At 68.7% G+C, this 27,355-nt stretch overlaps 6 protein-coding genes across 6 annotated transcripts; 5 read left to right on the forward strand and 1 right to left on the reverse strand.

Moving 5' to 3' along the window:
* The first annotated feature begins 329 nt into the window (after window positions 1-329).
* MRPS12 (mitochondrial ribosomal protein S12) lies at window positions 330-971 on the forward strand. The gene is made up of 2 exons (XM_059833186.1): window positions 330-389; window positions 539-971. Exons 1-2 carry the CDS (start codon window positions 330-332, stop codon window positions 878-880), a joined length of 402 nt encoding a protein of 133 aa, XP_059689169.1. The 3' UTR covers window positions 881-971.
* An 852-nt stretch (window positions 972-1,823) lies between these two features.
* SARS2 (seryl-tRNA synthetase 2, mitochondrial) lies at window positions 1,824-5,683 on the forward strand. Its single transcript, XM_059833150.1, is given in 16 exon segments — window positions 1,824-2,048; window positions 2,704-2,799; window positions 2,876-2,905; window positions 3,016-3,156; window positions 3,238-3,292; window positions 3,610-3,673; window positions 3,761-3,866; window positions 3,945-3,992; window positions 4,084-4,192; window positions 4,295-4,340; window positions 4,458-4,545; window positions 4,632-4,744; window positions 4,820-4,913; window positions 5,228-5,319; window positions 5,321-5,459; window positions 5,555-5,683. Coding segments are annotated over 16 exon segments (1,575 nt in total).
* A 780-nt stretch (window positions 5,684-6,463) lies between these two features.
* NFKBIB (NFKB inhibitor beta) lies at window positions 6,464-8,741 on the reverse strand. The gene is made up of 7 exons (XM_059833182.1): window positions 8,607-8,741; window positions 8,413-8,528; window positions 7,960-8,065; window positions 7,630-7,858; window positions 7,146-7,234; window positions 6,798-7,052; window positions 6,464-6,619 (listed from the first exon to the last, which is right to left on the reverse strand). The coding sequence occupies exons 1-7, from the start codon at window positions 8,739-8,741 to the stop codon at window positions 6,572-6,574; spliced, it is 978 nt and encodes a 325-aa protein (XP_059689165.1). The 3' UTR covers window positions 6,464-6,571.
* A 692-nt stretch (window positions 8,742-9,433) lies between these two features.
* SIRT2 (sirtuin 2) lies at window positions 9,434-12,050 on the forward strand. The gene is made up of 13 exons (XM_059833165.1): window positions 9,434-9,465; window positions 9,564-9,680; window positions 9,834-9,875; window positions 9,962-10,068; window positions 10,164-10,220; window positions 10,341-10,409; window positions 10,497-10,626; window positions 10,862-10,921; window positions 11,002-11,057; window positions 11,173-11,249; window positions 11,525-11,592; window positions 11,804-11,870; window positions 11,982-12,050. Coding segments are annotated over exons 1-13 (873 nt in total). The 5' UTR covers window positions 9,434-9,464; the 3' UTR covers window positions 12,004-12,050.
* A 1,733-nt stretch (window positions 12,051-13,783) lies between these two features.
* On the forward strand, window positions 13,784-21,473 carry HNRNPL (heterogeneous nuclear ribonucleoprotein L). Its single transcript, XM_059833140.1, has 13 exons — window positions 13,784-14,017; window positions 14,805-14,923; window positions 15,012-15,249; window positions 15,409-15,494; window positions 15,756-15,852; window positions 15,934-16,006; window positions 18,826-18,897; window positions 18,977-19,257; window positions 19,345-19,466; window positions 19,541-19,742; window positions 20,859-20,916; window positions 21,066-21,161; window positions 21,252-21,473. The coding sequence occupies exons 1-13, from the start codon at window positions 13,784-13,786 to the stop codon at window positions 21,308-21,310; spliced, it is 1,737 nt and encodes a 578-aa protein (XP_059689123.1). The 3' UTR covers window positions 21,311-21,473.
* A 2,760-nt stretch (window positions 21,474-24,233) lies between these two features.
* Window positions 24,234-26,842, forward strand: ECH1 (enoyl-CoA hydratase 1). The gene is made up of 9 exons (XM_059833163.1): window positions 24,234-24,389; window positions 24,468-24,556; window positions 25,006-25,130; window positions 25,210-25,258; window positions 25,336-25,400; window positions 25,933-26,003; window positions 26,089-26,160; window positions 26,269-26,419; window positions 26,694-26,842. Exons 1-9 carry the CDS (start codon window positions 24,250-24,252, stop codon window positions 26,796-26,798), a joined length of 867 nt encoding a protein of 288 aa, XP_059689146.1. The 5' UTR covers window positions 24,234-24,249; the 3' UTR covers window positions 26,799-26,842.
* The last annotated feature ends 513 nt before the right edge of the window (window positions 26,843-27,355 follow it).

Raw genomic sequence — 27,355 nt, forward strand, 5'->3', positions numbered from 1 at the left:
GGAGGGCTAAAGAGGAGTGTGGCCAATCACAGAGCGAAGGGGGAGATTGGCTCTCCCGCTGTCCAATCAGAATGCGGCGCGGCGGGAAACGAGGCAGAAGCGGGTGGCAGCGCGCTAATATGGCGGCGGTGTGAGGTGAGCGCGGCGGCGCCGCTGCCGCTGTCACCGGGGCCGCGCAGGCGCCTCCCCCGCCGCTCTCCGGTGCGGGACGGGGCAGCAGCAGGGGCCCTGGTGGGGACGCGGCTGCCTCCCCCACCCCCTCCCCGGGCCGCGCTAACCGGACGTTTCCCCCTCAGGCCCCGCCGGTCGCGGTGCTGCGGGCCCGTAGGATGCCGCTCCGCGCTCTGCTGAGGGCCGCGGCCTCGCTGCGCGGCTGCGGTGCGTATCCCGCCTCGCTCCCCGTCCCCGCCCGGCGCCCCCCGAGCCGCCCGCGGCCGCTGAACTCCCCCCCTCCTCTCTTTCCTTCTCCGCAGCTGCCGGGCCGCTGCCGCCCGCTGCCGTGCCCGGGAGGCGGCCGGTGCCCCTGTGCCCGCAGCAGGCCGGCGGCATGGCCACCCTGAACCAGATGCACCGGCAGGGCCGGCCCAAGCCGCCCCCTCCCAAGCTGGGGGCCACCTTCGGCCGCCCCCAGATCAAGGGGGTGGTGATCAAGAACCTGATCCGGAAACCCAAGAAGCCCAACTCGGCCAACCGCAAGTGCGCGCGGGTGCGGCTGAGCAACGGGAAGGAGGTGGTGTGCTTCATCCCCGGGGAGGGCCACAACCTGCAGGAGCACCACGTCGTGCTGGTGCAGGGCGGCCGCACCCAGGACCTGCCGGGGGTGAAGCTCACCATCGTGCGGGGCAAGTACGACTGCGCCCACGTCCAGAAGAAGAAGTGAGGGCGGGGGGAGCGCGGACGGGGCCCCTCTGCCCGCGGGGGAGCGCGCTGTTCCTTTGCTGCGCCCATTAAAGGCTGTTGCTGCGTGGGAAGTGCTGCCGAGTGGTGTTGGGGGAGCTGGTGGGCACTGGGAAGGGGTCTGGGGGCACTGGGGGGGGTCCTGGGGACACTGGGAAGGGATCTGGGAGGACCTGGGGACACTGGGGGGGTCCTGGGGACACTGGGAAGGGATCTGGGAGGACCTGGGGACACTTTGGGGTGTCCCGGGGACACTGGGAAGGGATCTGGGAGGACCTGGGGACACTGGGGGGGGTCCTGGGGACACTGGGAAGGGATCTGGGAGGACCTGGGGGGGTCCTGGGTACACTGGGAAGGGATCTGGGAGGACCTGGGGACACTTTGGGGTGTCCCGGGGACACTGGGAAGGGATCTGGGAGGACCTGGGGACACTGGGGGGGGTCCTGGGGACACTGGGAAGGGATCTGGGAGGACCTGGGGGGGTCCTGGGTACACTGGGAAGGGATCTGGGAGGACCTGGGGACACTTTGGGGTGTCCCGGGGACACTGGGAAGGGATCTGGGAGGACCTGGGGACACTGGGAAGGGATCTGGGGACACTGGGAAGGGATCTGGGAGGACCTGGGGACACTGGGGGGGGTCCTGGGGACACTGGGAAGGGATCTGGGAGGACCTGGGGACACTTTGGGGTGTCCCGGGGACACTGGGAAGGGATCTGGGAGGACCTGGGGACACTGGGAAGGGATCTGGGGACACTGGGAAGGGATCTGGGAGGACCTGGGGACACTGGAGGCCTGAGGGCGCTGGACGACACGCTCAGGGTAGGAACAGGGAGGGGGCGTGGTCAGAGCGCTGCGGGGGCGTGGCCAGTGCCTGGCCCGCCCCTTCCGCCACGTGACGCTCGTCAGACCCGCGCCGGCGTCCAAGATGGCGGCGCCCAGGGCGCTGGCGGCGGCGCGGCGGGCGGCGGCGCGGGGCTGGCGCGGGGCGGGGAGCGGGGCGGGCGGCGGGACCGGGCCGGGGCGGAGCCGCCTGTACGAGCACGTGCGCGAGGGCCTGAGCGCGCGGCCGCAGCTGGACGTGGCGGCGCTGAGCGAGCAGGAGCTGGAGCGGCGGCGGGGGCCGCTGCGGGGGGGCGACCTCCGCGAGATCGTGAGCGGGGCGGGGCCTCGGGGGGCGGGGCCTGCCGGGGTGGGCGGGCTCGCCGGAAGGGGGCGGTGCGCCGGGGCCTGGAGAGGGGCGGGGCCTGCTTGGGGTGGGCGGGGCCGGGGACCGGAGAGGGGCAGGGCCTGCTTGGGGTGGGCGGGGCCCGCCGGGAGGGGGCGGGTCTGCCGGGGGCTGGGGACTGGAGAGGGGCGGAGTTAGGGGAGGGGCTTCCGGGTGGGCGGGGTCTTCCCGAGAATGAGGGTCTGGGGGTGGGCGGGGCCTGCCTGGGACGGGTGCCTGGGGTGGGACCCTAGGGAGGGGCGGGGCCTGTAGAAATGGGCGGGTCTGCCTGGGGAGGGGCGGGGCCTTGGGCACAGTCTGCCTGGGATGGGTGTCTGGGAAGGGGCGGGGTCGAGGGTGGGTGGGGTTTGCCTGTCCTGGGGAGGGGCTGGACCTGGGATGGGCGGGGTCTGGAGGGAGGGGCGGGGCCTTGAGGGTGCAGGCGGGGCTTGAGGGGAAGGGGTGGGGCCCGGTATGAATAGGCGGGGCCTGGGGAGGGGCAGAGGGCTACAGGGAAGGGCTGTGTATTGTGCTGGGGCGGGGCTTGTGTGCGGGAGGGGGCGTGCCCACAGGCAGCCCCGCCCACACCGCCCCCCCCCAGGTGCAGACCTGGTCCCGCCTGGGGGAGGTTCGGGCCACCATCGCCCGCCTGGAGGCCGAGAAGGGGCGGGTGGCCCAGGGCGTGCGGGCCCTGATGGTGAGACCCCCCCTCCGCCCCCCCCGGGACCCCCCCTGTCCCCCCCACCCGCGTCCCACCCGCTCTCCTCCCGCAGGCAGCCCACGACAAGGAGACGGCGGAGGCGGTAGGGTCCCGGGGCTGGGGGGGGGGCACGGGGAGGGGGTCCCCGCTCCCAGGCGGGGGGGTGATGGGGGGGATGTCCCCCCCCGCGCCCCCAGCCCCGTGTCCCCGCAGCTCCCCGCGTACGCGGCGCTGCGGGCCCGCGGCCGCCAGGTCCGGCTGCAGCTGCAGACGCTGTTGGCCGAGGAGGCCGCCCTGGACGAGCGCTTCTACCTCAAGGCCCTGCAGCTCCCCAACCGCACCCACCCCCAGGCGGTGAGCTGGGGGGGGACACACAGCATCTGGGGGGCGGCCACCGCGTCCCCCCGCACCCCCTGACCCCCCCTCTTCCCCCAGCCCGTCGGGGACGAGAGCCAGGCCCGCGTGCTGGAGGTGGTGGGAGAGAAGCCAGGTACGGCGGGGTGGGGGGGGGCCGTGCCTCAGTTTCCCTGCGGTGATTTGGGGGGGGCAGGAAGTGCCCTGGGGCTGAGAGGGGCTCAAAGGGGGGAGAGGAGGAGGAAGGTTCCTCCAAGTGATGGGGATTTCTGGGGGAGTGAGGATGAAGGTGCCCTGGGGGGGAGGAAGGCTCTAGGGGGGAAGAAGAGGGTCCCTGGGGTGAGGAAGGCTTGGGGGGGGGCGCAGAGGAGGGTCTGGGGGCGAGGAAGGCTGTGGGGGGGAAGAGGAGGGTGCCCGAGGTGAGGAAGGCTCCCCACGCTTCTGTCTCCGCAGTGTTTGACTTCAAGCCGAAGGGACACCTGGAGCTGGGCGAGGGGCTGGACATCATCCGCCAGCGGTGAGCACCCATGGGTGCCGGACTGGGGACGCCCGGGCGTCACACGTGTCCCCTGTGACACGCGTGTGTGTGTCCCCCACGACGCAGGCGCCTGTCGCACATCTCGGGGCACCGCTCCTACTACCTGTGTGGGGCGGGCGCACTGCTGCAGCACGCGCTCGTGCGCTTCGCCCTGGCCAAGCTGCTGCCCAAAGTACGTAGGGGGGGTCGCGGGGGGGCCCCAGGAGGGGCTGGGGGGGCCCACACCCCCCCAACACCGCTTTTCCCCCAGGGCTTCCTCCCCATGACCGTCCCTGACCTGCTGCGCGGCGCCGTCTTCGTGAGTGCCGCCCCCGTCCCCCCGCGCCGCAGCAGATCTGTCCCCCCCCCGCTGCAGCAGCCCTGCGACCCCCCTGTCCCCCCCTTTGCAGGAGGGCTGCGGCATGCAGCCCAACGCCACCCCCTCGCCCGTCTACAACATCGACCCCTCCCGCTTCGAGGACCTCTGCCTGGCCGGCACCTCCGAGGTGGGGATCGCAGGTGAGAAAAAACGGGGTGAAACCCGGGGAAAATGGGGTCTGTGTGTCTGGGGAGGCTCCGGGAGCCCCGCTGCCCCCCCCTCCGTCCATCCCTCCGCTCCAGGGTACTTCATGGACCACGCCGTGCGGCTGGAGGACTTGCCCATCAGGTACGGGGTCCCCCCCCCATTCCCTGCCGGGGGGACGGACCCTGGGGACCCCCCCACCCACCACCTGGGGGTCCCAGGTGTCCGTGGGGGGGTCCCTCACCCCCTCACCCTGGCCAGGGTCGTCTGCTCCAGCACCTGCTACCGGGCCGAGACCGACACAGGGCGGGAGCCGTGGGGGCTCTACCGCGTCCACCAGTTCACCAAGGTACTGGGGGAACTGGGGGAACTGGGGGAAGGACCCCGGCATCCGGGCGGGTGGGGGGGACCCGGCTCTGTCCCCTGTCCCTGCAGGTGGAGATGTTCGGGGTGACAGCGGCCGAGAGCGGGAGCGAGAGCGAGGCGCTGCTGGCCGAGTTCCTGGCTCTGCAGAAGGAGATGTTCTCCGAGCTGGGACTGCACTACCGGTGAGGGTGGGGGGGTCGTCCCCGTGTGTCCCCCCCTCCCTGTGATCCCCCCGCTGACCCCCCTGCTCCCCGCAGCGTCCTCGACATGCCCACGCAGGAGCTGGGGCTCCCCGCCTACCGCAAGTTCGATATCGAAGCCTGGATGCCCGGACGGGGCAAATACGGGGAGGTGAGGGCAAACGGGGGAGCAAATCCCCTGGGGAGGGGGGCAAACCCCCCCATTTCGGGTCTGCACAGGATGGCCCCCCCATTACACGCTCCCCCAGAAACCTGAGGGCAGATTCCTGCCCCTTAAGGGGGTCCGCAGGGAGTCACCCCCCTGTTTTGGGGTTTGCTGCGGAATTGGGGGGGCAATCCCCCCATTGTGGGTGAACCCCCGTTGTGGGGCTTCCTGGAGTCGAGGTGGGGGGGGTCCCTGTTATCAGGAGACCCGGGAGGGGGCGTCCCCAAACGCCTGCGAACCCCCTTTGCCCCCTCTCCCAGATCTCCAGCACCTCCAACTGCACCGACTACCAGAGCCGGCGCCTGAACATCATGTACAGCGACGGAGCCGGGCGGCTGCGGCATGCACACACGGTGGGCAGCACCCCCCCGGGGGGGTCCCCGAGCCCCTCTGCCCCCCACTAACCCCCCCAGGGCCCCCCCGCAGGTGAACGGCACCGCCTGCGCCATCTCCCGGATGCTCATCGCCCTCCTGGAGTGCAACCAGCTGCCGGTGCGTGCTGGGGCAGGGGGGACCTGGGGGGGGGGCAGAATTGGGGGGCACCCCAGGGTGCTGGTGGGGGGGCTCACCCTGCCCTGCGCCCCCAGGACGGCCGTGTCCGCGTGCCCCCCGCGCTGCAGCCCCTCGTCGGCCAGGCCGTGCTCGCCCGGCCCCCAGCCCCGCTGCTGCGCTACATCGGGCCCAACCAGCCCCGCGGAGGCCGCGAGGTGCCCTGAGCCGGGGGGGGACACGCCGAGGTGGCCCCCGCGCCGCACCCCAAGCCCAGGGGGCACCCCAGGTGGCCCCCGTGTCCCCAGGAGGCACCCCAAGCACAGCGGGGGGACACCTGAGGGGGTCCCTGCGCCGGAGGGGACACGGAGGCAGAAGGGACGCAGAAAGAAGATGGGCGTCCCCAAGGACGGGGACACGGACGCACGGATACGGGGCACGCCGACACGTCCCGCGGGGACACACGGACACGGGACGTACGTCCCGCGGGGACACGGGTCCCCCCCAGTGTTAACGAGCCCCTGCAATAAACGCCACCTTCACTCCCCCCACCCCTGAGAGCTGCAGCCCGTGGGCACACGTGTGCTCCTCCGTGCTCTCGCACACGCGTGTGCCCACCCGCACTCCACCTGCATTTGCACACACGTGTTCTCTGGGCACGTGTAGGCAAAGCGTTTGGTTTTGCACACGCGTGTGCACCCCGTAGCAGCGCTGCAGCCCAAGTCAGCGCAACGCCCAGAGAAGAAACTGGGGGGACTGGGAATTGCTGGGGGGGGGGCACTGGGAAGGGTAGAGGGGACAATGAGGATCCTGGGGGTGTCACACCCGTCATGGGGCCCCGGGGGGGGCTGTGACCCCCTGCCTGGTGCCGGCGCCGCGAGGAAGAGGAGGAGGGGGGCGGCAGGGGGGCTGCGCGGTGGCCAAACGCCTCTTTATTTTACAACAACCGATACAAATCCTCTATGCTATGACCAGGACTGGGGGGGGGGGGGGGGGGGGCGGCAGGGTTGGGGTGGGGGGGGAGCGGGGGCTCCCCCAAAGTCCAGCCAACAGTATCGGGAGCCCCCAGATAAATAGGGGGAGACTTGGCAGGGTTGGGGGCATCGGGGGGCCCATCAGTCCAGGCAGCGCCCACTGTTGATGATGATATCGTCGTATTCCTCCTGGGGGGACACGCATCCAGCGCTCAGCATCACCCCCCCCCCCCGAGTTTCAGGGGGGCTGCTGGGAGCAGGGGGAGCCCCCCCAGTTTCAAGGGGGCTGCTGGGAGCAGGGGGAGCCCCCCCTCATCAGCATAGCAGAGGAACCGAAGGGATTTTGGGGCACGCGCTCAGTGGGGGCGCCACTTACGTCGCTGTTCTCGCCCTCGCCCTCGTCGGGGCTGTCCTCGGAGTCCCCGGGGGGCTCCTGCGCCCCGAAATCCCGCAGCAGCTGGGGCAGGCGGGGGTCGGGGCGGTGGCGGGCGCTGTAGAGGGGGGTGTACCCCACGTACATGCGGGCGGCGGGGTCGGCGCCGGCGCGCAGGAGGCACTCGGCCACTTCGGGGCTCTGCGCCTCCACCGCCAGGTGCAGGGGGCTGCGGCCGCAGCTCGGCTCCTGGTGGGGGGGGGGGGGAAGAGGGATCAGGGGGGCGCAGGGGGGCACAGGGGACCCCCATGTCTTTGTCCCCCGCCTCAGGGCGGCGCTCACCGCCTTGTTGAGGTCGGCACCGGCGCTCAGCAGCAGCTCCACCATCTCCAGGTCTTTGCGGAGGACGGCGACATGGAGGGGAGTGTAACCTGCCGGGGAGGGGGGGGGCGTCGCTGCGGCCCCCCCAGCCCCACGGGGATTCCCCAGCCCCACGGTGTCCCCCTCCAGCCCCACAGGGTTTCCCCAGCCCATGTCCCTCTGCCACAGCTCCGCAGCGTGGCCCCTGCCCGAAACCGTGCCCCCCCCTCCCATCTTCCCCCATGGCTTCGCACCGCAGCCCCACAGCGTCCCCCCGCCCTCCACCATGTCCCCACAGCATCCCCCCCCACGCCACAGCCCCACGCTGTGCCCCCCACCCTCTGTAGTGTGTCCCCCCTTGCCACAGCCTCACACAACAGCCCCACAGCGTCCCCACACCCTCCGCCAGGCCCTCACGCCGCAGCCCCACGGTGCCCCTACCACAGCCCCGCCACCCCCCCCACACCGTCGTAGTTGACGCTGTCGAGCTGGGCGAGCGCCTCCTCGTCGCGGGGCGCCGGGGGGGTCCGGGGGGGCCCCAGGAGGTGCCGGGCGCAGCCCCGGCGGCCCTCACGGCAGGCGAGGTGCAGCGCCGTGTGCCCCCCCCGCTCCTGCACGCACAGCCCCGCGCCCGCCGCCCGCAGCTTCCGCACGAAGCCCGACAGGCCCAGGATGACGGCGATGTGCAGCGCCGTCTGCGGGGAGAGAGACCCCTCAGAGGGGAGCACGGGGAGCCCCCCTGGGCCAGCGCGGAGGCTGGGGGGCACCCCCCAACCCAGCCCCACCTTTGCCATACCTGTCCCAGGTCGTTCTGCAGGTCCAGGTACTCGGTGCCCCCCGTGTACTGCAGGATGGAGTCCAGGAAAGCCTCGTGCTCGTGGATGACGGCCAAGTGCAGGGCCCTTGGAGGGGGGGGCAGCGTTACGGGGAGTCCCGCCGCCCCCAGCCCCGCGTGGGGGCCCCCCCAGGGAGACAGGGCAAGGACTGAGCTGGGGCTGCGCCTCACGGGGCGCAGCATGGCCCCGGGTGGGCCCGGGGGGGGTTCGAAGGGGACCCCGCGGGGGGCAGGACCTGCTGTCACAGCCCTCCCGGGACCAGGGTCCTCCCCGTCCGCCCCGGGACAGGGGGGTCCCCCCCCGCCGCACCCCCCCGCAGGGCAGGGGGGTCTCCCCACTTAGCGGTGGGGTCCTCCGCCCCCAGGAGAAGGGGGTCCCGTGCCTGACCCCCCCCAACCCCCGCTCGCACTCACGTGTCACCGTCCTCGGTGAGGAAGCCCAGGACGTGCCGCAGCCAGGCCGCGGGGTCTACAGCGGCCGCCGGCGGCGACGACGCCACCGCCGCCGCCTCCTCCTCCTCCTCGGGGGCCTCAGAGAGGCGGACGGCGCCTACAGCCGCCGTGACGGGGCCCAGGGCCGGGCCGGGCCGCTCGGGGCCGGGGCTGGCGGGGCCGGGGCTGACGGGCAGCGGCCCCAGCTGCCCCTCGCCCAGCGAGCCCAGGCCGCTGTCACACCACTCATCGCCCTCGGGCCGCTTCACCTCACCGGGGGGCGCCGGCGCCGCCGCCTCCGCGGCCGCCATGCACGGGCCGCCGGGCTGGGCCGCGCTCAGGCCCGCGCCGCCATGGGGCCGCCGCCGCCGTCCCGGGAAATCCCCGCCGGGCCCGGCGATGGCGGCCGCGCGGGGCCTGCCGGGACCCGTAGTCCTCACCCCACTTCCGGGGCGGTGCGCGCGGTGCACGCCGGGAAGCGCGGCGCTCTCCGCCTATGAGCGCCGCCCGCGGGGCACGCCGGGAGGTGTGGCAGCAACGGTGGGGCGGGCGGCGCGGTGCACGCCGGGAAGCGCGGCGCTCTCCGCCTATCGGCGCCGCCCGCGGTGCACGCCGGGAGGTGTGGCTGGGCGCTGCAGGGCACGCCGGGAGGTGTGGCAGCAACGGTGGGGCGGGCGGCGCGATGCATGCCGGGAGGTGTGGCCCGGGCAGCGGCCGGCGCCCATGGCCGAGCCGGACGGTAACCGGGGGCGGCGGCGGGGCCGGGCCGGGCCGGGGGGACCCTCGCTGGCCTGCGCTCGCTGATCCCCCCCTCCCCTTCTCCCCCAGCTCCCGGTGCCCGCGGGGACGAGGCCGAGCAGGACGCGGAGTCGCCGGTGAGTGCCCGGCGGTGCGCGTCCCCCTCCCCGGTGCCAGCGGCCAGGCCTCGGTCAGGCCTCCCCGGGGGTGGAGCCCCCCCCGCCATCCCCGGCTGACCCCCCTCCGGTCTCCCGCAGGTCTCCGACTCCGAGCCCGGCGCTTCGGGCGACTCTGAAAGTAGGTGGGGGGGGGGCGCCGCGGGGCCGCGGCCCGGCCCGGGGGGGGCGGCGGCGGCGGGGGGGGCCCGGTGGCTGATTCTCCTTCCCCCGGTGCAGTGGAGCTGCTGCGGAGCCTCCTCTCCCGGACGCTGGGGCTGGGGGGGGAGAAGCCGGAGAAGGTGCTGGACGAGCTGACACTGGAGGGAGTGAGCCGGTTCTTGCGGAGCGAGAGATGTACGCGGGGTGGGCGGTTTGGGGGGGAAAGGGGGGTTTTGGGGTACCCCCTCAGCCCCCCATTTCCACCCTCCCCCTCAGCCCCCCATTTCCACCCTCCCCCTCAGCCCCCCATTTCCACCCCCCCTCAGCCCCCCATTTCCACCCCCCCAGGTAAGAACGTCGTGTGCATGGTGGGCGCCGGGATCTCCACCTGTGAGTACGGTTGGGGGGGGGACACACATGAGAGGGGGGTGTCGGCACCACGGGGGGGGCCCCTGATGTGCCCCCCACTGCCGCAGCTGCCGGGATCCCCGACTTCCGCTCGCCCGGCACCGGGCTCTACGCCAACCTGCAGAGCTACGAGCTGCCCTACCCTGAGGCCATCTTCGAGATCAGCTTCTTCAAGGTAGCCCCCCCACGCTGACACTTTGGGGGGGTCGCGGCCCTCTCGGGGGGCTCAGAGACCCCCCCATCCCCTGAGAGCCGCGTCTTTCCCCGCAGCAACACCCCGAGCCCTTCTTCGCCCTGGCCCGGGAGCTGTACCCGGGGCAGTTCAAGGTAAGACCCTCCCCAACCTCAGCTCCCCCTCGCTGTAGCCTTCCCCCCCCCAAAAAAAAGGCCCCTGGGGGCTTCCCCCACCCCGCTGCCCCCCCAAATTAACCCCCCGCTCCCCCCCAGCCCACGGTGTGTCACTACTTCATGCGGCTGCTGCAGGAAAAGGGGCTGCTGCTGCGCTGCTACACCCAGGTAGGGACCGCCGCCCGTCCCGGTGGGGGGGTCAGGGGCTCCTGGGGGGGGTCGGGACGCCCCTGACCCCCCCCCGCGCCCCGACAGAACATCGACACGCTGGAGCGGGTGGCGGGGCTGGAGCCCGAGCGGCTGGTGGAGGCTCACGGCACCTTCTTCACCTCCCACTGCCTGCGCCCCTCCTGCCGGCAGCCCTACGGCCTCCAGTGGATGAAGGGTACGCGGGGGGGGGCGTGGGACCCCCCCGGGGCGCTGCTGAGGCTGGGGGGGGGCGGCGTGTCCCCAGGCTGGGTGTGGGGATGGCTCCAGGGGGTCCCTGTGCTCCGGGATGGGGTTCTAACGGGAGTCTGTTCTCCCCCAGTGTTGTGTGTCCCCCCCCCCGTGTCCCTCTGTCGCCCCCCCCGTGTCCCTCTGTCCCCCCCACTGAGCTCTCCCGTCCCCATCTCTTCCAGAAAGGATTTTCTCGTCGCTCGTCCCCAAATGCGAGAAGTGCCAGAGCGTGGTGAAACCTGGTGAGTGGGGGGGGGCACTGCCCCGAGGGGGCATTGGGGCCCCCCCTCAGCCCTTCTGCTCATCTCCTGCTCCCCCCCAGACATCGTTTTTTTCGGGGAGAGCCTGCCCTCACGCTTCTTCACTCTCCTGCAGTCAGTGAGTGGTTTTTGGGGGGGGTGGGGGCTTGCACACCCCCCCCCCCGGATTGTGGCGGGGGGGGCACGGCGGGGGACGCCGGTGGCCCTGCGGTGACGTCCCCTCTCCCCCCCAGGACTTCCAGAAGGTCGACCTGCTCCTCATCATGGGCACCTCGCTGCAGGTCCAGCCCTTCGCCTCCCTTGTCAGCAGGTCAGCCCCCCCAGGAGCCCCCCCCGGGCCCCCCCCGTGCTCCCCACAGCCCCCCCTGTAACCGTCCCCTCGTCTCCCCCCCACAGGGTCCCCACCAACACCCCCCGGCTCCTCATCAACAAGGAGAAGACGGGGCAGGTGAGGGGCTGGGGGGGTTTTGGGGGGCTGCTAAAGTGGGGAGGAACACCTCGGGGGGGGGGCAGAGGTGGTTGGGGGGTGCTGTGGGGGTGCAGGTGCTGCTGCTTCCCCTCATCACTCTCATTTCCCCCCCCCAGAGCGACCCCCTCATGTCCCTCATGGGCTTCGGCTGCGGCATGGACTTCGATTCGGACAAGGCTTACAGGCAGGGGGGGCCGGGGGGGGGCTGCGGGAGTATGGGGGGGGGACCCAGGGGGCTGGGATGCCTGGTTTCCACGGGGGAGCACCGGGGGGGTCAGCACCTCCAGCCTCGTACGCTGTAGGGGGGGTGCTGGGGGGTTTGCGCCCCCCCGCAAGGTGGTTTTGGGGACACCCCCCACCTGCGCCCCCTCCCACGGGTCCCTCTGTCCCCGCAGGGATGTGGCCTGGCTGGGGGAGTGCGACGCCGGCTGCCTGGCGCTGGCCGAGCTGCTGGGCTGGAAGGTACCGCCTGCCCCTCCCCGGCAATTTCGGGGGGGTCCCGGCCTCCGTGCCCCGTCCCCCCCCCGCCCTCCCAGCCATGCCCCCCCTCGCTCACCGTCCTTGTCCCCGCAGAAGGAGCTGGAGGAGCTGGTGAGGAGGGAGCACGCCGCCATCGACGCCAAGGCCGCCCGGGGGAGCGAGGGCAAGGCCCGGGGGGGCGAAGGCGAGAGCCCCGGGGCCGCTGGCGAGCGCCGAGGGGGGGGCAGTGGGGACCCCACGCCATAGCGTGGGGGGGGCCGTGACATTAAATGGTCGCAGAGGCGCGTTGTCGGCCTCGTCTGTTCCCTTCTGGGGGCCGGGGGGGGCACCGAGTTTGGGCGGGAGGGGGGTGGTTTGGGCCCCCGCCATGGAGCAGGAGGGCAGGAACGGGGAGGGGGGGTACGGGTGCGGGGGGGGGTCACTGATACCACGGGGGTACTGGCCTGGGGGGGGGGGGGGGTCCCCGGTCACTGGGGGGTACTGGTGGTGGTGGGTGAATGGGGGTGGGAACTGGGGTACTGGAGGGTAACGGGGCTGCGTACTGGGGGTACTGGGACACCGGGACCGTCCCCACCGGCAGTGCACAGGCGGGGCGGGGGGGGGGGGGGCTCCCACCGGGGCCCCCCGTCACCATGGAGACCGTGAATACCCCTTTTCCTGCCTTCTCCCGGTATTTGTGCAATAAAGCGTTTTATTTCTAAAACCTGGCTGCCTCCTGCCCGGCCCTGGGGGGGCCCTGCCCGGTCTGGGGGGGCCCTGCCCGGCCCTGGGGGGTCCCTGCCTGGCCCTGGGGGGGCTCTGCCCGGTCTGGGGGGGCCCTGGGGGGTCCCTGCCTGGCCCTGGGGGGGCTCTGCCCGGTCTGGGGGGTCCCTGCCCGGCCCTGGGGGGGCTCTGCCTGGTCTGGGGGGGCCCTGGGGGGTCCCTGCCTGGCCCTGGGGGGGCTCTGCCCGGTCTGGGGGGTCCCTGCCCGGCCCTGGGGGGGCTCTGCCCGGTCTGGGGGGGCCCTGGGGGGTCCCTGCCTGGCCCTGGGGGGGCTCTGCCCGGTCTGGGGGGTCCCTGCCCGGCCCTGGGGGGGCTCTGCCCGGCCCTGGGGGGTCCTGCCCGGCCCTGGGGGGGCTCTGCCCGGTCTGGGGGGGCCCTGGGGGGGCCCTGCCCGGTCTGGGGGGGCCCTGGGGAGGTCCCTGCCCGGCCCTGGGGGGTGCTGCCAGGCCCTGGGGGGGCTCTGCCCGGTCTGGGGGGTCCTGCCCGGCCTGGGGGCTCCCGCCTGTCCGGAGGGGTCCTGGGGGTCCCTACCTGACGGGACGCGGTGGGCAGGGCCAGCGCTAAAGGGCGCGGGCCAATCCGAAGTGAAGGCTGAGGGGGGTGGCGAATCAGAGCGCGGGGCGGCAGGCGCGGAGGTTGATAGGCGGGAGGGTTAGCCAATGGGTGGGGGGGAGGGCTGGCCTGGCGGGAGAGGCTGAAGAGGTTGCGAGAGGCATGAGAGGAGCCAATCAGAGCCCAGAGTGGTTGATTGGAGTTGCCTTTGACCAATAGCCTGGCGAGCCGCCGCCGAAAGGCCTTCTGGGAGCAACCGAAAACGAAGGCGGAGTCTAAGTGCAGGGCCATGAAGAAGGGCGGGGCGCGGTTCAGACAGGCAGCCGCTCCAGCCAACCAGCTCGGTGGGCGGGCGGACGGACGCGGACTGCGGCCAATGGAAGGCGGCGGCGCCGCTGAGGGGCAGAAGCGCGGGCGAATGGGCGCGGGGCTGTCGGGCCGGCGGGCCCAATGGCGGCGGAGGGCGGGGCCGGCGGCGGAGGGGCAGCGCCGCGAGCCAATGGGCCGGGAGCCCCGCCTTGAGTGGCGGGGGGGCGGGCCAATAGGGGCGTGGCGGAGGCGGCGCGGCGGAGTGAGGCGCCATGTCGCGGCGGCGGTGGCGGGGCCCGCAGAGCGCGGAGGGCAGCGGCCGCGGGGGAGAGATGGGGAAGATGGCGGCAGGCGGCGGCGGGGGGGGCGGCTCGGGCCGCTACTACGGTGGGGGCGGCGAGGGCGGCCGCGCTCCCAAGCGCCAGAAGACGGAGAACGCGGAGCCGCCGCCGCACGGGCCTGGCGGGCCGGGGGGGGCTGGCGGCGGGCCCGGCGCTGCCGGAGCGGTGAGCGGGGTCGGGGGGCGGCCGGGGGGCGGAGGGGCTCTTGGGACGGGGCGGGCATCATGGTGGGGTCTGAGGCGGGGGCGAAGCAGGGCCTGGGGGGGGCGGAGCGGGGGGTGGCACGATGGGCCCCGAGTGGGGCGAGCTGGGGGGCAGGATGAGGCCTGAGGGGGGCAAAACGTGCCCTTGGCGGGGGGGTAAATATGGTGGATGGGGCAGGGCTTGTGAGGGGCGGATCGTGGCCGAGGGGTGGTCAAAGCTGGGGCAGGCTGGCACCGAGAGGGCTGGAAATGGGGGGCAGGGTAGGTCTGGGGGACTGGGGGGGGTGTCAGGGACTGCCTGGAGGACACATGGGGTAGGCCAAGGTCTCGGGGGTCTCAGGTCAGGGCTGTGGGGGGAGAGGGTCTGCCCTGACTTGGTGCTCAGCACCAGCGGGGAGAGGGGAAGTGTCTTTTGAGGGGCAGGGCTGGACCCCGAGGGCCTGCAGAGCATCTGGGAACAGGCTAGGGGGAGGCAGGGCCCTGCAGGGTCTCTGTCCGCGTCCCCCAGCGGCACCGCGAGCTGTTCTGTCGCACCAAGTTCAAAACTGCTCCCTCTTAACCGGCGAGACAGGACTCTCAGTTGCAGCGACAGTCAGAGGGTGGGCTGAGATTCCCGCGGCAGCAGCCGGACCTTACCCGGGGCGGTTTTTCTTGGTAGTGCCCCAGATGTGCCTAATTTGGGGGGAATAAAGAGGCCTTGGTGGCTCTGGGCGAGCGCCATACTGAGCTGACCCCTTGTCTCCCCCCAGGAGAACTACGACGACCCCCACAAGACGCCCGCCTCCCCCGTGGTGCACATCCGGGGGCTGATCGACGGCGTCGTGGAGGCCGATCTCGTGGAGGCCCTGCAGGAGTTTGGCCCCATCAGGTGAGGAGACGCGTTGGGGGATGCGCACGGCTGGTGGCATCACGGTGGCTCCACAGTGTCGGTCTGACCGCGGCCTTCGCTCTCCCAGCTATGTGGTAGTGATGCCTAAAAAAAGACAAGCTTTGGTGGAGTTTGAGGACATCCTCGGCGCCTGCAACGCTGTTAATTACGCAGCCGACAACCAGATCTACATCGCTGGTCACCCCGCCTTCGTCAACTACTCCACCAGCCAGAAAATATCCCGCCCCGGGGACACGGATGATTCCAGAGGCGTCAACAACGTCCTGCTCTTCACCATCCTGAACCCCATTTATTCCATCACAACGGTGGGTGATGCGCCGGGAGAACCCAAGGGTTTTGGGAATGTGGAGCCGGACACGTGGATCTCTCCTGGCCCTGGCATCCGCTGCTTTGGGGGGAATTAGGGGGGCCACCGCTGTGCCTCAGTCAGGTCCCTCACTGCTTCTCGCCTCTCTGTCCCGCAGGATGTGCTGTACACCATCTGCAACCCCTGCGGCCCCGTGCAGAGGATCGTTATCTTCAGGAAAAACGGTGTCCAGGCCATGGTGGAATATCCTTCCGGGAGCCCGGGGCTGCCTCTCTCGTGTTTTTTTTCTGCTGTGGGTTGGTTTGGATTTGCCTCAGACTGGTTGCCTTGGCCGCACTCTGGCGTGTCCTGGCCAGCTACGGGGAGGGAGCTGGGGGTGTCCCAAATTACTGTGCGCTCAGGGAGCGACGCCTGACCCACGGTATGGTCGGATCCGTTCTTCCAGACGGCGAAACCTGCCCTAAAGACGCTTTCATTTCTGTCAATGTCCTTAACGCCGCTAACGTTTGACTCGGTGCAGAGCGCCCAGCGAGCCAAGGCGTCCCTCAACGGGGCCGACATTTACTCCGGGTGCTGCACGCTGAAGATCGAATACGCCAAGGTAAGCCTCCCTGCCGGCAGCGCGCACCCCTCGTGGGGTGACGCTGCTGACGCCTGACGGTTCTGCGGGTGTCTCTCGCAGCCCACGCGCCTGAACGTCTTCAAGAACGACCAGGATACCTGGGACTACACCAACCCCAACCTCAGCGGACAAGGTAATCTCCGATGAAGCGCTTTGTACCTACGCACACGGTCGGGCACAGCACTCTCATACCGACCCACAATATGTAATGCCATTCGCCTGCCCGTACCTTCAGCCGGAGCTGGTGTGGGCTCGACGGGGAGAAGGGCTCGGGGGGCGAATTGAGTCGAAAAACCGGGCGGCGATGGCCGGGGGTTTCTCTCGGCGGTTTGTTCTGCGCGTTAATTGTCGGGGAGCATCGGTGTCAGGCGTGTGAAGCGAGGGGGAGTCTCTGCACCAGTGATACGCGGTTGTTTTTTTATATTTAATGAGTTTCTGGTGGTTCGGGGCGGGGAGGGGGGGGGAAGTGCCATTGCTTTCTTGTGTCTGCCCCGCTGCCGGCTCTTTGCGCGCCTCATCTTCCGAACTGGATTTACCAAAACGGGGCTGCGTCGCCCTCCCGGAGCTGAGGGGCGAGTTGGAAACGCCCCTGGCCTGGTTGGGGGGGGCGCCTGGCCCGTCTCTAAAACCGGAGGGGAGACGCCAGCTCCCTTGAGCTTGGGGGGGGGGGCGGCAGAGACACCCCCCTCCAAACCCCGTGCTCGCGGGAGTGGACGTCTCCCCCTCCCAGCTGGATGCCGGGGCGGCCGTTGATGCCCTCTGTGTCGGGCTGCGCACAAGGAGCTCGGCGACACTTGGTTTTCGGGCTTTTTGGGGTCTGGTGTTTTTTGTTTTTTAGGGTTTTTTTTTTTGAAGTAAAACGCTTCATGTTTTAAAGCCGGGGTGTCGGCGCCGGGCGGCCTCGGCCGCTCGAAGCGGGGAGGGACGGGGCGGGTTGGGGGGCGGCAGGCACGGGGTCGGAGGGGGTGGGATTCGCTGCGGGAGCCGCCGAGCCACCGTCCGCCGGACACCCCCGCTTTTCAAAGCTGCGGAGCCGTTGAGGTGCGGACGCAAGCAATGGCATTACATGACTTAGCGAGGGGCAGGGGCAGAGCTCTCCTCCCGGGTACATACGTAGAAGATGTGCAGAGCCGCAGGGGCGAGAGGGGCTCGCTGGGAAGCGGGCGGCGGGGGGGGGTGCGGTAACGTGGCCTTTCCCAGCTCCGAGCAGTCATTTGCACATAACCCCGGGGACCATACTACAGCGGAAGTCCCGAATGGGCCGTGACCTGCCTCTGCACATTCCTCACACCACACAGTGTAGAAACCTTTACTGGAGAAAACACGCAGCATCCAGAAACAAGCAGCAGCTTGAGCTCATTACATCAAGGACACAACACCGTGGCCCAAGGACTATCTACAGCACAGAGAGAAAGAGGCGCAGCATGCCACAGCAGACATTTACCTTTTACTTACCAAAACCAGACCAAACCGAGCCCACGAATGTACACAGAACTAGAAAACACAGCCCAGAGGGTCCTCAAAACAAGCCCAGCAGCGCTCTTACCGGAGACCGGAGTAGATCTGAGGCCCTCCAAGACCTTAGGATTGCTCTCAGCACGGTTTGGTTTGGGAGGGCAGTTCCTTTGCTTTACGCTGTTTCTCCTGCAGTCCTCAACTGCCACCATATCAGCGCCAAGCGGAGACAAAAAACAAACACCAAAAATACCAAAACCAAACCAAAAAAAAAAAAACCAAACACCAAACCAAACCAACCAACACAAAGCAACCCAACCCCAAGGGCACACAGGTCCCTAGGAGGCCGTAGCTGGGGCCGTGCGGGTCTGGCGCAGGCCGGCGCTCGAGCCGAGACACATTTCCATTACAGAGGAGACACGCACACGGGAAAGAGCTACACAGAGCCAGAAGCACCATTTTGTTACAGCACAACACAAATTGCAGGAGGTGAAACACGGAGGAACACTCTCATTTATCACACCTTTATGTCCTCTCTCTCGGTATCTTCTGAGGACAAAACATCTGTGAGACCTTTTTTTTTTTTTAAAAAAAGAAAGATTTTACTTTTTTTTTAAAGAAAATTTGTAGCGGTTTTGTGCCTTTGACCTGTGTTTATGACTCTGAAACCATGTGATGCAGGGTCGCAGTGTATGTTTGATGGGACGCCATCTTTCAGAACTGTGCTAACTCACTCTTGAAGCGTCCAATGGTAAGAGAAATACAGAATTTTTATATGACAATGGACATTGTACTTTGTACTCCCGCTGTAAGTAGCCCTTTTCAATCTTTGTAATTGACTCGGAATAAACCTGTACGAAACCCGGTCGTGTAAAGGGAAGAGAAGAGCAACTGTACGGTGACATGAGCGTGTTTATGCCTTGTACGTGATGGCTCGTTTTAACCTGTTACTGCTGTTGCTTTGCTGCCTGTACCAGTCTCGCTCCCTCTCCCGTTTTGTCGGGGCGGGGAGATGTCTTGCCACTTTTTATTATTTAATTTATAGTTTTATTTTTCCTTTCTGTACATTAATTTTTAATTTTTATTATTTATTTTTTTTAAAATGGCTGTGTAGAAGCTAGCAGCGTCCCGGAGGCTGGGGGCGTGGAGTGGGGCGCTCCCCTCGCCGCACCTCCCTCCTAGTCAGCTTAGGGGGGGCCGGGGCTGGTCCCTGGTGGGTTGGGAGGGAGGGGGGTAGGATGAGGGGCTCCTGGGATCGGCCCCCTCACTCCGACCGGGGCTCTCCGTCCCCGCTGGGAGGAGACGCGGGGGTCCCGGTTGGGAGCGGGGCGCAGGGGTTCGGAGCCAGCCCCGCCGTCACCCTCCTGGGGTAGCTGGGGGATCCCCAAAGCCTCCCCGGGGCCAGGCTTGGGCGTCAGGGACTGGAGGGGCCCCCGGCGCCCTGGGGAGCGGTTCCCCCTGCCCCGAGACCCCCCTAACCTCTCCTTCCACCCGCAGGAGACCCGGGCGGCAACCCCAACAAGCGCCAGCGGCAGCCCCCGCTCCTGGGAGACCACCCTGCGGAGTACGGTATGCGACGGGGGGGTGATCGGCGGGGTGGGGGGGGACAGGCGACGCCGGGGGGGTCTCCAACCCTCTCCCTGCGCAGGAGGACCCCACGGCGGATACCACGGGCACTACCACGACGAGGGCTACGGCCCCCCGCCGCCCCACTACGAAGGGAGAAGGATGGGCCCTCCGGTGGGGGGGCACCGCCGGGGACCCAGCCGGTACGGCCCCCAATACGGGCACCCGCCGCCGCCCCCGCCGCCCCCGGAGTACGGCCCCCACGCCGACAGCCCCGTCCTCATGGTCTACGGCTTGGATCAGTCCAAGATGAACTGCGACCGCGTCTTCAACATCTTCTGCCTCTACGGAAACGTGGAGAAGGTATAAACGGGGTGCGGCGGGGGGGGGGGCTTGGGCACGGGGAGGGCGATCTCCGAGGGGTCTCCGTGCCACCGCTTCCCCTTCCAGGTGAAGTTCATGAAGAGCAAGCCGGGGGCGGCCATGGTGGAGATGGCGGACGGCTACGCCGTGGACCGGGCCATCACCCACCTCAACAACAACTTCATGTTCGGGCAGAAGCTCAACGTCTGGTAGGTCTCGGCCGGGGCGGGGGCCGCAGTGGGCAGCCCTGCCCGCCCCGCTGAGCCCCCGCCCGCCCCGGCAGCGTCTCCAAGCAGCAGGCCATCATGCCCGGGCAGTCCTACGGGCTGGAGGACGGATCCTGTAGCTACAAGGACTTCAGCGGCTCCCGCAACAACCGCTTCTCCACCCCGGAGCAGGCGGCCAAGAACAGGATCCAGCACCCCAGCAACGTCCTCCACTTCTTCAACGCGCCCTTGGAGGTGACCGAGGACAACTTCTACGAGGTATGGTGGGGGGACCGCGCCTGCCCTTCGCATCCTCCTCCCGTCTTCCTTTCCCTTCTTTCTGCTGCTTCTCCTTCTTTCTTTCCCTTCTCTTTTGCCTTCTCGTTCTCCTCCTGTCTTCCTCCTCCTCCCTTCTTCCTTTTTCTTCTCTCTCTTCTACTTCTTTTCTGCTGTTTCCTTTTCCTTCTTCTTCTTTCTGCTTCTGCTCGCCTTTTCCTTTCCCTTCTTCCTTCTCTTTTTTCCTTCTCCTCCCTGCTTCCTTTTCTTTCTCTTCTTTTTCCTTCTCCTTTTTCCTCTCCTCCTCCCCCCTGCTTCCCTTTCCTCCTTCTCTTTTCTTTTTCCTCCTCCTCCTTGCTGCTTCCTTTCCCTTCTTCCTTTTCCTCCTTTTCCTCTTCTTTTTCTTTCTCCTTCTCGCTTCCTTCTTTGCTTCCTTTTCCTCCTCCCTGCTTCCTTTTCGTCCTCCTCCTCCTCCCTCCTTCCTCCATCTCCTTTTTCTTTCTCTTTCTCCCTTCCTTCTTTCTTTCTCTTCCTCCTTTCTTCCTGCTTACTTTTCCTCCTCCCTGCTTCCTTTTTGTCCTCTTCCTCCTCCCTCCTTCCTCCATCTCCTTTTTCTTTTTCCTTCTCCCTTCCTTCTTCCTTTTCTTTCTCTTCCTCCTTTCTTCCTGCTTCCTTTTCCTCCTCCCTGCTTCCTTTTCCTCCTCTTCCTCCTCCCTCCATCTCCTTTTCTTTTTCTTTCTCCTTCTCCCTTCCTTCTTCCTTCTCTTTCTCTTCTTCCTTTCTTCCTGCTTTCTTTTCCTCCTCACTGCTTCCTTCTCGTCCTCTTCCTCCTTCTCCTTGTTCTTTCTCCTTTTCACTTCCTTTTCTTCCTCCTCCTCTCTGCTTCCTTTTCATCCTCTTCCTCCTCCTTTCCTCCTTTTTCTCTTCTTTTTCTTTCCCCTTCTCACTTCCTTCTTCTCTTCTTTCTTTTCCTTCTCCTCCTCCTTTCTCCCTGCTTCCTTTTCCTTCTCTTCCTCATCCCTCCTTCTTCTCTTCTTTTTCTTTCTCCTTGCTTCCTTCTTCTCCTCTTCCTCTTCCTTTTCCTCCTCCTCCTCACCCCCTCTCCCTTTGCCCCCCCAGATCTGCGACGAGCTGGGCGTGAAGCGACCCTCCTCCGTCAAGGTCTTCTCCGGGAAGAGTAAGTGCGGGGGGGCAGGGAGTGGCCGCCCGGGGGGGGCTCCCTGCCTCGGGGGGGGCTCCCTGCCCCGGGGGGGGCGCGGGGGGGCGCGGGGCAGGGCGGCACGGCCGCCGCAGCCGCCGGGCTGAGGAAGGGACCCCCCTCCGCAGGCGAGCGCAGCTCCTCGGGGCTGCTGGAGTGGGACTCCAAGAGCGACGCCCTGGAGACCCTCGGCTTCCTCAACCACTACCAGATGAAGAACCCCAGTAAGTCACCCCGCGGGGGGGCGGGGGGGCCCCCCAAACCTGCCCCCCCCCCCCCAGACGCCGCTAACCCCCCTCTCTCTTCTCCCCCAGACGGGCCGTACCCCTACACGCTGAAACTCTGCTTCTCCACCGCCCAGCACGCCTCCTAACCGCGGACCCCCACCCCGCGGGGGCCCCCCCCACTCTCCCCTTGGTTTTTTCCCCCCAAACCCCTCTTTTTTTAAAGGCTGACGTTCAGTAGTGACCCCCCCCGTGTCCCGTCCCCCCCCATTTTTAAGGAGAAGGATTGTCCGTGTGCTCGGTCCCCCTGTCCCCCCCATCCCCGCTGCCCTCGCGCCTTTCAATAAACTCGTTTGGAAAACAAACCCGGCGCTTTGGGGCTGGGGGGGTGACGGCTCAGCCCCCCCGTTTTGGGGCGATTTGGGGCCATTTGGAGGGCTATTGGGCAATGGCCCCGTATGGGTTTTGGCGGAACTTCAGGGCCTGGGGAGGGAGCGGGGGCATTAAACGGCGGCCTTGTCCCCAGCACCGGGCGGGGGGGGCTCTGTCGTCGTCGTCCCCGCAGCACCGGGGTCCTCCCCGAGTGTCCGTTTCCCCCCCCCAGCACCGGGGTCCTCCCCGGTTCCTCGGTAGGGCGGGAACGGGGCGCACTTCCGCCTCGGTAGGGGGCTACTTCCGCCTCGCTGGGGAGGGGAGTAAAGGGCTACTTCCGCCTCGGCAGGGGAGCGGGAGGCGCCGCCCCCTGCGGGTCACGTGGCGGGAAGGGGAGGCGCTCTAGCCGCCGCCCTCGCCGTCCCCGCCCCGTGGAGGACCGTGCGGGAGCCGATGGCGGCGGTGGCTGCGGGGCTGCGGGGGAGACGTGAGTGGGGGGCGCGGCCCCACGGCGGGCCCCGGGCCCCCGGCCTAGCCCCAGCCCCCCCGCCGCGGCCACCCCTGGCCTGGACCCCCCCCGTTGCCCCCCGCCCCTGCCCGGCCCCCCCCCCCGTGTCCCCCCTTTTTGCGCTCCCTGCCCTGACCCCCGCGGTCCCCCGTTACCCCAAGACCCCCCGTGTCCCCTGCCAGGACCCCCCCGACCCCCCGACCTTCGCCGTCCTTGGGCCGCCGCGGCTGCCCGTCAGCGGGGCTGAGGGGCCCTCGCCCCCCCGGCAGGGATCCCAGCGGATCCCAGTCCTTCCCCAGCGCCCCCAGTTCTTCCCCACCCTCCCCTCTGTCTCCCAGCTCTTCCCCCGGTGGCTCCCAGTATGGCCCAGTACTTTCCCAGTGGTTTCTGGTCCTTTCCCAGTACCCCCGGTGGCTCCCAGTCCTTCCTTAGTGGATCCCAGTGAGTCCCAGTCCTATCCCAGTGCCCCCAGCCCTTCTGCGATGGGTCCCAGTCCCTCCCCAGTGCGTCCCAGTGCCCCCAGCCCTTCTGCGACGGGTCCCAGTCCCTCCCCAGTGCGTCCCAGTGCCCCCGGTGGCTCCCAGTCCTTCCTTAGTGGATCCCAGTGAGTCCCAGTCCTATCCCAGTGCCCCCAGCCCTTCTGCGATGGGTCCCAGTCCCTCCCCAGTACGTCCCAGTGCCCCCAGCCCTTCTCGAACAGGGCCCAGTCCCTCCCCAGTGCATCCCAGTGCCCCTAGCCCTTCTCCAGCGGGTCCCAGTCCCTCCCCAGTGTTTCCCAGTCCCTCCCCAGTGCGTCCCAGTGCCCCCAGCTCCCAGTCCTTCCTTAGTGGATCCCAGTGAGTCCCAGTCCTATCCCAGTGTCCCCAGCCCTTCTCTAATGGGTCCCAGTTCCTCCCCAGTGCATCCCAGTGCCCCCAGCCCTTCTGCGATGGGTCCCAGTCCCTCCCCAGTGTGTCCCAGTGCCCCCAGCTCCCAGTCCTTCCTTAGTGGATCCCAGTGAGTCCCAGTCCTATCCCAGTGCCCCCAGCCCTTCTCCAACGGGTCCCAGTCCCTCCCCAGTGTGTCCCAGTGCTCCCAGTCCCTCCCCAGTGCATCCCAGTGCCCCCAACCCTTCTGCGATGGGTCCCAGTCCCTCCCCAGTGTGTCCCAGTGCCCCCAGCCCTTCTGCAACAGGGCCCAGTCCCTCCCCAGTGCGTCCCAGTGCCCCCAGCCCTTCTGCAGTGGGTCCCAGTCCCTCCCCAGTGTGTCCCAGTGCCCCCAGCCATTCTGCGATGGGTCCCAGTCCCTCCCCAGTGTGTCCCAGTGCTCCCAGTCCCTCCCCAGTGTGTCCCAGTGCCCCCAGCCCTTCTGCAATGGGTCCCAGTCCCTCCCCAGTGCGTCCCAGTGTCCCCAGCCTTTCTGCAACAGGTCCCAGTCCCTCCCCAGTGCATCCCAGTGCTCCCAGTCCCTCCCCAGTGTGTCCCAGTGCCCCCAGCCCTTCTGCAATGGGTCCCAGTCCCTCCCCAGTGCGTCCCAGTGTCCCCAGCCTTTCTGCAACAGGTCCCAGTCCCTCCCCAGTGCGTCCCAGTGTCCCCAGCCTTTCTGCAACAGGTCCCAGTCCCTCCCCAGTGCATCCCAGTGCTCCCAGTCCCTCCCCAGTGTGTCCCAGTGCCCCCAGCCCTTCTGCAATGGGTCCCAGTCCCTCCCCAGTGCGTCCCAGTGTCCCCAGCCTTTCTGCAACAGGTCCCAGTCCCTCCCCAGTGCATCCCAGTGCTCCCAGTCCCTCCCCAGTGTGTCCCAGTGCCCCCAGCCCTTCTCCAACGGGTCCCAGTCCCTCCCCAGTGTGTCCCAGTGCCCCCAGCCCTTCTGCAGTGGGTCCCAGTCCCTCCCCAGTACGTCCCAGTGCCCTCAGCCCTTCTCTAATGGGTCCCAGTTCCTCCCCAGTGCGTCCCAGTGCCCCCAGCCCTTCTGCAACGGGTCCCAGTCCCATCCCAGTGCTCCCAGCCCTTCTGCAGCGGGTCCCAGTGCCCCCAGCCCTTCTGCAACAGGTCCCAGTCCCTCCCCAGTGTGTCCCAGTGCCCCCAGCCCTTCTGCAGTGGGTCCCAGTCCCTCCCCAGTGCATCCCAGTGCCCCCAGCCCTTCCCCAGTGGGTCCCAGTCCTTCCCCAGTGGGTCCCAGTGCCCCTTTGACTGGCCGGATGCCGCAGTGCTGCGGGTGCCGGCCCGGCTGATGTCGGCAGAGGCGGCGGAGCGGCGCTCGCCCGGCCGCAGCTTCGAGACGCTGCGGGTGACGCCGGAGCGGGACCACGTCCTGCATGTGGAGCTCCACCGCCCCGAGAAGAGGAATGCCATGAACGTGGCGTTCTGGAGGTAACGGGGGGCAGCCAGGGACCCCCCCATGTCCCCTGGGTCCCGTCCCCACTGTCCCCGCTGTCCCCGTCCCCGCAGGGAGATGGTGGAGTGCTTCCAGGACATCGCCCAGGACTCGTCCTGTCGCGCCGTCGTCATCTCGGGCGCCGGGAAGATCTTCACGGCTGGTGAGGGCTGCCCTTGGGTTCCCCTCCCGGGACCCCCCACCCCGTGCCTGGTGAGGGAGGGGGGTCGGGGGGATTTTGGCTCATTTTGGGGGGCGTTTCAGCCCCAGCAGGGGAAGACGGGGGGTGTCTTGATACCAGCTGGGGGGAACTGGGGGTGCCTTTGTCCCAGCTAAGGGGGAATTGGGGGTACCTTCACCCCAGTGGGGGGGGATTGGGGTACCTTTTCCTTGGCTGGGGGGGATTTGGGGGTACCTTTGCCCTGGCCAGGGGGGATTGGGGGTGCCTTTGCTCAAGCCAGGGGGGATTTGGGGTACCTTTCCCCCAGCCAGGGGAGATCAGGGGCATCTCAGCATCTCCAGGAGGACTGGGGGTGTCTCAGCCCGGGCTGGGGGGGTCTTGCCCCCCAGCCGGGAAGCGGGGACGGCCGGTGACGGCACGGCCCCGGGCAGGGATCGACCTGGTGGAGATGGGCAGCGAGTTCCTGGCGGTGGAGGGCGAGGACGTGGCCAGGAAGGCCTGGAACCTGCGACGGAAGCTCCGCGAGTACCAGGAGACCTTCTCGGTGCTGGAGAAGGTGGGACAGACGGACGGACGGGCGGACAGATGGGGGGGGACTGTTCCCCAACCCCCTCTGACGCCCGTTTCTCCTGCAGTGCCCGAAGCCGGTGATCGCGGCGGTGCACAGCGCCTGCATCGGCGCAGGTGAGCTGGGGCCGGGGGGGCCGGGCTGGGGCCGGGCTGGGGTCCCCCCCCACCGGCTCAGGGTCTTCTCCCGGCAGGCGTCGACCTCATCTCCGCCTGCGACATCCGCTACTGCACCCAGGACGCCTGGTTCCAGGTGAAGGTAGGCGGGGGGGGACCCTTGGGTGGCCCTGGGGACCCTCGGGCATCCTGGTGGCTCCTTGGACGTCCCTGAGACCCTTCGGATGTCCCTGAGGAGCCTCAGATGTCCCTGTGGCTCCTTGGATGTCCCTGTGGCTCCTTGGATGTCCCTATGGCTCCTCGGATGTCCCTGAGGAGCCTCAGATGTCCCTGTGGCTCCTTGGATGTCCCTATGGCTCCTCGGATGTCCCTGAGACCCCTCGGACGTCCCTGTGGCTCCTTGGATGTCCCTGAGACCCCTCAGATGTCCCTGTGGCTCCTTGGATGTCCCTGAGACCCTTCAGATGTCCCTGTGGCTTCTTGGACATTCCCAAGCCCCCTCAGATGTTCTGGTGGCTCCTTGGATGTCCCCGTGGCTCCTCAGACATCCCTGTGATCTTACGGATGTCCCTGGGACCCCTTGGATGTCCCTGGAGCCCCTCGGCTGTCCCCATGGCCCCTCCCACATCCCTGCGTCTCCTCGGATGTCCCCTCACGTGTCCCTGTGCCCGCAGGAGGTGGACATCGGGCTGGCGGCTGACGTGGGCACCCTGCAGCGTCTCCCAAAGATTGTGGGCAGCCAGAGGTGGGTGGGGGGACACCGGGGGGCTGGTGGCAGGGGAGGGGACCTCGGGGGGGGCCCCCGTCTCACCCCACAAACACCCCCACAGCCTCGTCAACGAACTGGCCTTCACCGCCCGCAAGATGATGGCCCCCGAAGCGCAGAGCTGCGGCTTGGTGAGGTACCGCAGCCCCCCCGGGAGGGGACCCCGTCCCCCGGGCTGTCCCCCCGGCGCCGCAGGGGCCACCGCGGGGTGCCCGTCCCCGCTGGCAGCCCCTCTCGCCCGCAGCCGGGTGTTCCCCGACAAGGCGACGCTGCTGCAGGGAGCCCTGGACGTGGCCACCGCCATCGCGGCCCGGAGCCCCGTGGCCGTGCAGGGCACCAAGGTGAACCTGCTCTACTCGCGGGACCACCCCGTCCCCGAGAGCCTCCGCTACATGGTGAGCCCCCCCCGGCCCCGCTGGGCCACCCGTCCCCCAAACGCCCTGACCCCCGGCCCCAAAACGCCGTCCCCCCTCACGCATCGTCCCTGTCCCCACTCCCTGACCACGACGACGCGACCGTCTCCGTGCCGTTGCCATCCCTGTGCGCATCTTTGTCCCCGAGGGCGTCCCATCCCCATCCCCGAGGGCGTCGTGTGCCCATGGGCGTCCCGTCCCTGTCGCCGAGGGCGTCCCGTCCCCGCGTCATCCCTGTCCCCGCGCCCGTCCCCAGGCCACCTGGAACATGAGCATGCTGCAGACCGAGGACATCCTCAAGTCGGTGCAGGCGGCCATGGAGAAGAAGGGCCCCGAGGACGTCCCCTTCTCCAAGCTGTAGGGCCACCATGGTCCCCCCCCAATAAAGCCGGCTGTCCCCACGTCCCCCTGGCCCGCCTCGTCCCTGGGCAGCGCGGGGAGCGATGGGACCTGGGGGGCTGCCATGGGGAGGGGGGACCCCAGGGTGCTGCTGTGGGTCTGGGGGGACCCCAGGGGGCTGCCATGGGTTGGGGGGGGTCTCAGGGGTGCTGCAATAGGGATGGGGGTCCCTGTGTCCCCAGGGAGCCGTGGTGGGGCTGGGGGGACCCCAGGGTGCTGCCATGGGTCGGGGGGGACCCCAGGGTGCTGCCATGGGTTGGAGGGGGTCTCAGGGGTGCTGCAATAGGGATGTGTCCCTGTGTCCCTAGGGAGCTGTGGTGGGTCTGGGGGGACCCCAGGGGGCTGCCATGGGTCCGGGGGGACCCCAGGGGGCTGCCATGGGTCGGGGGGGGTGTCTCAGGGGTGCTGCAATAGAGATGGGGGTCCCTGTGTCCCCAGGGAGCTGTGGTGGGTCTGGGGGGACCCCAGGGTGCTGCCATGGGTCCGGGGAGGGGTTCTCAGGGGTGCTGCAATAGGGAT

The sequence above is a fragment of the Gavia stellata genome, chromosome 41, assembly GCF_030936135.1.
Source record: "Gavia stellata isolate bGavSte3 chromosome 41, bGavSte3.hap2, whole genome shotgun sequence".
Lineage (NCBI taxonomy): Eukaryota > Metazoa > Chordata > Aves > Gaviiformes > Gaviidae > Gavia > Gavia stellata.